At 61.7% G+C, this 9,635-nt stretch overlaps 1 protein-coding gene across 9 annotated transcripts in view; it reads right to left on the bottom strand.

The window, feature by feature from the left end:
* Nucleotides 1-4,485: 4,485 nt before the first annotated feature.
* Nucleotides 4,486-9,635, bottom strand: part of Gramd1b (GRAM domain containing 1B) — a 118,069-nt gene continuing 112,919 nt past the window's right edge. For 6 of the 9 annotated variants that reach the window (XM_042682807.1, XM_042682808.1, XM_042682813.1 and 3 more), the window contains 5 exons: nucleotides 9,114-9,317; nucleotides 8,677-8,767; nucleotides 6,448-6,555; nucleotides 6,075-6,261; nucleotides 4,486-5,018 (listed from right to left, as the gene is read on the bottom strand). In XM_042682807.1, the coding sequence (XP_042538741.1) occupies nucleotides 4,929-5,018; nucleotides 6,075-6,261; nucleotides 6,448-6,555; nucleotides 8,677-8,767; nucleotides 9,114-9,317 (680 nt within the window). In that variant the 3' untranslated portion in view covers nucleotides 4,486-4,928. The remainder of the gene's footprint in view (nucleotides 5,019-6,074; nucleotides 6,262-6,447; nucleotides 6,556-8,676; nucleotides 8,768-9,113; nucleotides 9,318-9,635) is intronic. The other 3 variants (XM_042682809.1, XM_042682810.1, XM_042682816.1) reach the window with 1 other exon arrangement.

Raw genomic sequence — 9,635 nt, 5'->3', positions numbered from 1 at the left:
CTCTACGCTGCGCGGCCACGGCGCTGGCGCCTCACCGAGGTTTGGCTGGCGGCCTTGCGCGTCTCTAGGTTCTAGCAGTGAACTTCCCCGGCCACGCCCCCAGCGCCGGCCACGCCCCCAGCGCCAGCCTCGCCCCCAGCGCCGGCCACGCCCCCAGCCCCGGCCACGCCCCCAGCGCCGGCCTCGCCCCCAGCGCCGGCCACGCGCCCAGCGCCGGCCACGCCCCCAGCGCCGGCCTCGCCCCCAGCGCCGGCCACGCGCCCAGCGCCGGCCACGCCCCCAGCGCCGGCCTCGCCCCCAGCGCCGGCCACGCGCCCAGCGCCGGCCACGTTCTTCCCCGTCCGGGGCCCGGGGCGAGGGTGGGCGCTGGTCCCTCTCCTTACCCCCCCCACGCCGCCCGTCAGCGTGGCTCACGGGCTGCCACGGCCGCTCGCCCGGTCCTCCCCACCGCGGAGCCCAGGCTGAGGGGAGAGCACCGCGGTGGTCCCTGCAGACAGTGGTCTGGCCCTGGGGTGCAGGGAGGGAAATGTGGGTGCCACACATACTGGTTGGCAAAACGGGGGGGGGTCCCCGTGCAGCTGCGCACACGGTGGGCGGGGTCCCGTGCAGCTGCGCACACGGCGGGGGGGGGGGGGAGGGGGCGGGGTCCCGTGCAGCTGCGCACACGGCGGGGGGGGGGGGAGGGGGCGGGGTCCCGTGCAGCTGCGCACACGGCGCGGGGGGGGGGCGGGGTCCCGTGCAGCTGCGCACACGGCGGGGGGTTCCCCGTGCAGCTGCGCACACGGCGGGGGGGAGGGGGCGGGGTCCCGTGCAGCTGCGCACACGGCGCGGGGGGGGGGGGCGGGGTCCCGTGCAGCTGCGCACACGGCGGGGGGTTCCCCGTGCAGCTGCGCACACGGCGCGGAGGCGGGGGGGGGGGGTCCCCGTGCAGCTGCGCACACGGCGGGGGGGGTCCCTGTGCAGCTGCGCACACGGCGGGGGGGGGTCCCGTGCAGCTGCGCACACGGCGCGGAGGCGGGGGGGGGGGTCCCCGTGCAGCTGCGCACACGGCGCGGAGGCGGGGGGGGGGTCCCCGTGCAGCTGCGCACACGGCACGGAGGCGGGGGGGGGGGGGGTCCCCGTGCAGCTGCGCACACGGCGCCGGCGCTCGGGGCCAGTCCCCACAGAGCCAGCCGCACCGCCTGGCACGCTGCGACGTCTCCGGTGTGGAGAGAAGCGAGAAGGCCCGGGGCGGAGGTGGCCATGCCCTTCGACCCTCCGTGCGGCGGGGAGAGCATCCGCTCGCCACACGCCGTCACAAGACCCCTCAGCGGTCGCCCGGGACACAAGCGGGGAGCCGACGGGACCCCCGGCCGGCGGAGCAGACAGCCTTCCAGAAAAAATCCAAAGCCAGAACCATCCCTCCTCGTGCGTCCAGAATGAATGTTCTGGAAAGACAAGGGATCGGCCAGGCTGCTGGAAGTCGGGGGTAGGATGGTTGTCCCGAGGCCGGGAGGCGGGTAGGGTGGAGTTGGGAGGAGGTCCTTGGGGATTCCTGCAGGCCGGGACAGGGGCCGAGGGAGATTCCCCCAGGGCCGGTCCTGGACCCCGGCAGACGGGGCGGCCAGCACCGCACAGCACAACACAGAAAGGGCCCTCTCGGACCACGGCAGGGTAGAGCCAGGGCCTCACCCTACAGACTCGGCCCCAACGCACGTAGACTATGGGCCTCGTTCCCTCGAGGGCCTACACCAACCGCAGAGCTTTGGCCAATGCTATATAATTGATCCGAGCCCAAGGAGGGTTCTGGTTGAGCCCGGAGAGGACCGCGAGGCTGGGCATGGCTTCACACCACTCTGCCCTCTGTCGTGAGGAGCCATGGCGTGAGGAGAGGCTTCACGGTGCTGAGCGATGGAGGACGGGCTCATCCCTGATAGTGCTCTTCTGTCCCCGACCCTCTCCCCCCAGTCCCTCACCAAAGGAAGAAGAAACGCCTTCCCAAGTTAACAGATGTCTCCGCTCTCGCCTCTGCTGCGGGGCCTCCCAAGCCCTCCAGCCCCCCGAGCACAACACCTAGCCACTCGGCTTCTGGGACACCCACATGCTGCCTGAGTGTTCACGAGTGACCAGAGAACCTCTAACTCACGACGCACGGCCTGGAGTGTGTGGGGCCTACCCTGCAAGCGAAGCCAAAGCAAGCTTCCACCCCAGAGAGGCCGGCCTCCGCCTGTCACCGCGGACACTGCAGCTGACCACAGCGCCCGGCTCAGCCTCAGGCGGCTGGCCTTGCGGTCCTGGGACGAGGTCCCCTCATCTGGGGAACTGGAGCTGTCTACACAGCCGGCTGCTGGGAGGCGGGTCGTGCCGATCCCACCATAGTAAGCCAGAATGGAAGTCTATAATCCTGGAGCTGTGCTTCATCTGGTTAGAAACTGCACATTAGGACTGAGCACAGCCTCTCAAACATTCTCCCACACAAATCCTCACAGGGAGAGGTCTGTGGGGCCTTCAGCATTCCTTCATTAATTACAACTAAAATAAAAGCCGGTGGCCGGAAGGCGCTCACCCCGGCAGGGCTGACCCCAGGCTTGTCTGCAGGAGCAACTGAGCCTTCTCTTCACAACTCACTGCCTAAGGGAGGAAATCGGTTTCGCGGGGGAACGCATACTTGTGTTTTCAGTTTCAAAGCCAAAGCAAGGCTGCGGCTGCGGCGCGGCGCGGGTGGAGCGCCGAGAGTTCGCGCCCCGGAACGGCTACCACGATAATAATGAAAACCACAGAGAAATCTCACAAGAGATCCATGGTTTTTTTTTTTTTAAAGGAGAAACACCCTAGATACACACATCACTCCTGGGGTTCTGGGGTTCAAACCACCAGCTCCTCTGACACCTGAGCGGGCCGTGCAGGCGGACTCGGTGGCCAACGCTGCCCCTGCCATCCCCTCCCCCCACGCACACACCCACTTTACGCCATTCTGTAGGACTCACGTCATCTTTAATAATGAGGCTCAGTGATCACGTATGCCATCAATTGAACAGTTCTGGGGGTGATTTGGGGCCCCAGGCTACTCCCAGGGGCAATTCTTTGGCATCTGCACCTTTCCTTCGCGGCGTGGCTCACGGGTGCTGACTGCGGTCCCCAGCGTCTCCCTCAGAGTCCGGGACGAAGGACTGCGTGGTGAGCGACTGTGGCCGGGGCACGCGCAGCCTCCGTGAGACGCCTCTCACCTCCCCACCCTCCTCCCGTGGACGAGGGCCGGGCAGCTACCCGGCGTCCTCACCGTCCCTCTGGAAAATACCAAGACCTAGCTCTCAGACAAGACCCAAAGAAGTCAAAAGCTTTCCGTTTCCGAAAATGCAATGTTCCAAACCATTCTAAGAGAAGCCTGCCGCTGCAGTTGGTCACGGTAACATCTTCCCTCCTTGGCGCTGGTGTTTTGGGAGACTTGGGCTCTGGGTTTTTTCTGCCGTTTGTGTCAAGAGGCCCAGGAGAAGAAGGAGAGCATCTGGCCAGGTGAACCGGGGTTCTGCACTAGGGATGTCCATGAGCCCTGCCCAGGGCTGGCAGCATTCCTATGGTTATGGCGGAAAAAACCAGTAGTGTGTGGGCCATGGACGCGCCCAGAAGGGCCTCCCGTGATCAGAGAAAGCCAGCAGTCCAAGTAGGCCAAATCTGGCGGGCTTATGCTCCTAATTCAGCGTCTTCCCTCTACTTCTTGGTAATCTCGTACTTCTCTGGAATCAGAAACTTGCAGGATTTGCACACACGCACACAAACAAGCCCAGAGACGCAGGGATGGGATGGGATGGCCTCCGTGTGGGTAGTGGCTCCTTCGAGCCCCATCTCTGTCCAAACACAAGCACCTGCACCAAAGCCTTCTTTCCACGATCTCAGGAGCTGTCTCCACTGCTGACGCCAAACACGCCGGGACCCACAGAGGCTGGGCTGGGGCGCTCGCTACAGAATGCTGGGCACGACCTGCCAACACCCACAATCCTAGGGCATTCTCTCTCTTTCAAAGTCTTGCTCACCCTGGAGAGTCTAGGACACCCTGAAGCACATCCCAGATTCAAACTCACAGCTCCCAGCGAAAGATCAGAGCTACGGATCTGACTTGGGTTCTAACCACTAACCTGGGTTTAACAAGGTCAAAAATGTCCTACCCGTGGCTAATAGACAGCGTGCTCTTAGGGCACAGAGAAACAATAGGACTTTAGGCACTAGAAAAGTGACACTCCTCCCAGATCCAGCCTGGGAGAAAAAACCAGAGAGAAAAAGGGACCACAGCCATCCAGCTCAGAGCGCAGCGCAGGGCAGAGCAGGGCCGGCTGAGAGGGCGGCTTGGGCTGGCCCGTGGCCTCTGTGCTCAGGCCCTCCGATGCTGCCCGCCCGCCCACCTGGGCCTCAGAGGGGTCCCCCGCAATGGCCGCCAGGGTGGAAGTTTGGATCCGACTCTTGCCCCCCATGCTCCTGGGCTCCTGAGAGAAGGCCTGGGGAAGCAAGGGGTGGGGAAGAACAGGTTGTCTTTTATTTGGAAACAAATCAAAAAGGGATCAGGGAATGAAGCACCTTAAGCAATGCCCCCTCGAGACTTCTCTCGAGACCGCGGGTCTTCACAGGCCTGACTTTGGCTCAGCAACACTTCCCTTCCAAGAGCCAAGAGTGGCCAGCAAGGGAACGGTGAGAAAGGGAGGGAGGAGGAGGATGGGGGGGGGGGGTGCTAAGAGGTGGTCCCTGTCCTCAGCCCTCCAGTGCTCCGGCTGGACAGGGGGGTGGGTGGGGTGGGGGCCGCGCCTTCTCCCTGGTACATAGGTATGATCTCTTTAAAATCTGTATATAATATATATATATATTATATTCTGCATATATATATATTTATATATATATATATTTATAGGGTCTATGTACACGTATTGCACAGGTCTCTGCAGCTGCCCTCTCCTGCCTTGTCAGTGGTAATGGCTCCGCTTCTCGTCGCTGTCGGACGTGTAGCCCCGGGAACGGATGCCGTTCTGCAGATTGATGAGCGAGTCCTTCATCTGTAAGACAGGGGCCCGGCCCTTAGGGAGTGTCTCCACGCGGCAGCGGCGGTCACGCACCCCTGTGGCAGGTCCACAAGGAGGCCACGGGTCGGTGGGAGCAGGGAGTTCATGCAAGGTGCTTCGGTCAGCTCCTCACTGGCCACCCCGGGGAGGCTCACTGTCTTAAGCGCTACATCTCTCTAGAACTTTCTCTAGTTGGTGACCCATGCCTGCAATCCTAGTTACTCAGGAAGCTGAGAGCTGAGAATTGTGGTTCAAAGCCTGCTGGGTCAGGAAAGTCCAAGAGATTCTTATCTCCAGTAAACCAGCAAAAAGCCAGAAATGGAACTGCGGCTCAAGTGGTAGAGTGCCAGCCTTGAGCAAAAGAGCTCAGGGACAGCGCCCAGGCCGTGAGTTTCACGCCCCAGAAGTGGCACCAAACAAAAAGGAAAATGGCAGATGTCTGCTGAGAAGACAAATCCGTAAAAGCAGAGAGACCTCAGACAAATATGCCTGTCCAAGGCCTACAAGTTACAAAAATAGTAAATACATAAGTAGATGCATAAGAAAAGGTTGTTTTCAACTAACTTACAGCCTTCCTGGTGTGAAGTCAACGTGTGATTTTTTTTTTTTTTTTTTTTTTTTGGGGTCCGGTCATGGGGCCTGAACTCTGGGCCTGGGCGCTGTCCCTCAGCTCTTCAGCTCAAGGCTAGTGCTCTACCACTTGAGCCACAACGCCACTTCCGGCTTTTTTCTTTTTGCTTATGTGGTGCTGAGGAATCGAACCCAGGGCCTCAGGCATGCAAGGCAAGCGCTCTACCACTGAGCCATCTTCCCAGCCCCTCAACGTGTGATTTTACTGACCCGAATTATTCTGAGGAATGCCTGGGTGTCTAACGCCCGTGTGAGGATGGCTTCAAGCGGGGGCAATGGACGCGCTGGTGGAGAGGAGCGAGCCTCGGGAGCGGGAGGCATGGATGAGGGCCTTTCTCCCAGCATAAGGAGGGACCCCCGTCCCTCCCCCCCCCCCCCACTCTGGGGACGCGGGGACACGCAGATGCTCAGGCACCGTACCTGGTCAAGGAGTATCACAGAGGATTTGATAATCTCTCTCCACTTTTGGAGCTCAGAGTCGTGGTACTTTTGTTGAGACTCTAAGAGCTGGGCCCACTCTGTCTGCGACTGGGGTAACCTGTGGGGTAGAGGGGGCGCCCCGGCAGCTGGAGTTATGCTCAGCGGACCGTCCTGTGTTCCCAGACCCCTAGGACAGAGAGTCACATCAGAGCACCTTGTCCTCTGCTCACGGCCCTCACAACCCAGTGGGCGCCCCAAACCAGCGGCTCATCCCAAAGCCGCCTCCCCCTCCCTGGTTTGTGAGGGCGGTGAGGGCATCCCAAGGGCCCCGGGGCGGAAGCTAGGCCTCGGAAGGAGGCAAGGCCAGGATTACCTCTCCTGGAGCCGGAGCCCCTGCCAGGCGGTGAGGGTCTGGGTGGTGTACTCCAGCATCCACAGCTTGTAGAAGAGCATCGTGTTGAGGATGACCAGCAGCACCAGGCTAGAAGACAGATGAAGAAGGAGAAGCAAGGGCCATCAGAGGGCTGTGGGTGGGAACTGCTTCTGCCCCGCCCCCCCCGCCCCGCCACGCCCCGCCCCCGTGCTGGTCCTGCCCAGCTGCGTCCTCTGAAATGAGCAAAGGGAAGCAGCAAACGGGGAGAGCAGCAGCCTGGTCTGGAGCAGCCTGCGCATAGCAGGGGAGTGTGGAGAGGGCTGTGGGGCGAAGGTACTGGGCACGGGGAGGGAAGCTGGAGAGGAAGATGAAGGGTGTAAGGGAATCATCCGAGAGCCAGTACCTGAAACAGATCCTGATGGGAGCAAGGGAGAGAAAGGAGGAGGAGGCAGAGGTTAGAAAGAGGAGTGGGGAACGGGGTCGGGGGCCGAGAACAAGTGAATGCACATGAGAAAGAGATACGAGGCGCTGGGAGCACAGGGGAAGGAGTCCAGGAAGGAGCGAGCAAGGGAAAATGGGGCAAACCCGCTCGAGTTCCACAGGTGCTAAATGGAGAAAACGCCCTGCCTCCCGACAGACGGACGCTGGGACTCCAGTGCCGGAGGAGCAGGAGCGTGCGCCTCCCGCCGCGGGCAGCTCCTCCCGGCTGCAGAGGGCCCCACAGCTGGGCCTGGGGTCACCGAGCCCAGCCGAGGCCTCCCAGAGCCTGCGCCGGGACTGGTGTGAGGCAGGGAGGATGAGCAAGGGTAACGCAGGGGCCGGAGGACGGTGTGTGTGTGTGTGTGACAGGGAGGACGGTGTGTGTGTGTGTGTGACAGGGAGGACGGTATGTGTGTGTGCATGCGTGCGTGTGTGTGTGTGACAGGGAGGACGGTGTGTGTGTGTGTGTGTGCGTGTGTGTGACAGGGAGGACGGTGTGTGTGTGTGTGTGACAGGGAGGACGGTGTGTGTGTGTGTGTGACAGGGAGGACGGTGTGTGTGTGTGTGACAGGGAGGACGGTGTGTGTGTGTGTGTGCGTGCGTGTGTGTGTGTGTGACAGGGAAGACGGTGTGTGTGTGTGTGACAGGGAGGACGGTGTGCGTGTGTGTGTGCGTGTGTGTGACAGGGAGGACGGTGTGTGTGTGTGTGACAGGGAGGACGGTGTGCGTGTGTGCGTGCGTGTGTGTGTGCGTGTGTGCATGCGTGTGTGTGTGTGTGTGTGTGTGTGACAGGGAGGACGGTGTGTGTGTGTGCGTGTGTGTGACAGGGAGGACGGTGTGTGTGTGTGCGTGCGTGCGTGTGTGTGTGTGACAGGGAAGACGGTGTGTGTGTGTGTGTGTGTGTGTGACAGGGAGGACGGTGTGTGTGTGTGCGTGCGTGCGTGCGTGCGTGCGCGTGTGTGTGTGTGTGTGTGTGTGTGTGTGTGTGTCTCCTCCCAGCTTGGGGGGCTGCCTGGGTCATTTTGGGACTGAACATTATAAGATGGCGGAGAAGTGAAGAGAGTAAATCCAGACCCGCTCAGGATTGAGGACAGCTTGTGGGACCTCCCTTAAAAATGTCTAACCCTATTTTGGTGGTACTGGGGCTTGAACTCACTCTCTAGGCAGGTGCTCTGCTGCTGAGCCACGCCTCCAGCTCTATGTCACACTAGTTGTTTTTCAGATAGGGTCTCCCTCCCCTCCCGCCCTCAGGTCTGCAATCCTCCTACTTTACACTTCCCGCTGTAGTGGGGATGGCGGGCACACGCTACCACGCCCAACTTCTTCCATCCCAGGTGGAGTCCCTTGGGCTGGCCTGAACCTGCATGCTCCCAATCTCCACCTCCTATGGTTCTGGGATGTGAGTGCTGCCCAGCACAGGGCAGACATCTAGGCCCCTGCTGGAAGTGAATGGGCTCCTGAAACGTGGGATGGCCCTCAGTCAGCATCTACCCTGCCTGTGGGGCTCTGGAGCGTCCCTGCCTCTCTCACGGTTGGCGTTTGCGTCCTGACAGGTTGGAGTTCCGTGTGCAGCCTCACTAGGTGCTAAGTGAAGAGAGAAATGGTAAGAAGTGACAGACTGCGATGCAGACAGAGAAGACCAGAGGACCAAACAAACAAACGGACACGATGGGGGGCGCTGTGTGCGGGAGAGGTGGCAGGGGTCTTCCCGGGGCTGCGTGCGGGGGGCAGGGAGCGTCGAGTTCTTACACACAGCTGATAACCAGCAGCAGCTTGGACACGCTCTGCAGGTGGAAACCATTGGGGGTGTCCTCGGGGGTGTGCCGCGTCTGCGTGGAACCTGCACGAGAAGGAGGAGGCCACTCAGATGCCTCTAGAGCCCTCTGTCCGCCAAGACGGCGCTGGTCCCTGGGACATTGGCAGGATGCTGCCCAGACTTACAACAGGAGGAGGTGGGCCCAAGGATGGGGTCAACAGGAAGTCCATCCCCCCAGATGAGGTCAACCCCCGAGCTCGGGGCCAACGGGAGGTTAGTAAGAGCACATGAAAGTGTTAAACAGGGCCCAGAGCATGGGGAGCCTCACCCTTAGTTACAGACAGATCACACTCAAGGTGCAAAGTTGCGTATACGTGCAAATGTGTGCACGTGTGCGTGAGCGATGACCCCAGCCCCAGCGGGGACCCACCTGCCACGTGCTTGGTCCTGTGGCCCACGTCTTCATCGGTGGGCGTGGTGACGGGGCTCATGGCCTCCTCCAGGTGGGGCACCCGCAGGTGGGCGTGGGGCCGCTTCCGCCTGCGCACGGCGGGCGTCTTGCTGCTCTTCTCCTTGGGGGACTGCCGGTGCATCTCGGCCAGGTAGGTGCTCTCGGTTTTGGTCAGCTCGCTCTCTGTCAGGCACAGAAGGGCCGCATGACCGCGCCTCTTCCCGGCCTTCAGAGACCACTTCCTACGAGAACACTTCCCTACCCCAGGGCCTGGGAGGCCAGCCGGTGGGCAGAGGCCCTGGGGATGCCAAAGGAGGAACTCCAGCGCCGCCCCCCCCAGCCTTCTCCTCTGGACGTTCCAGGGGGTGCGCGGAGGCATCAGATTCCTTGACGATCCAATCAAGTTGCAGACACGGTTGCATGAAAGATGGACCCGTCCCGGCCAGTTCTCACAGCCACGGGGGAGCCCATCAGACCACTCACTGCCTCGTCCTCCCCTCT

This window comes from Dipodomys spectabilis, unplaced genomic scaffold, assembly GCF_019054845.1.
Source record: "Dipodomys spectabilis isolate Male_0828 unplaced genomic scaffold, ASM1905484v1 ptg000076l, whole genome shotgun sequence".
NCBI lineage: Eukaryota > Metazoa > Chordata > Mammalia > Rodentia > Heteromyidae > Dipodomys > Dipodomys spectabilis.
This window is presented reverse-complemented; position numbering and strand designations above follow the sequence as displayed.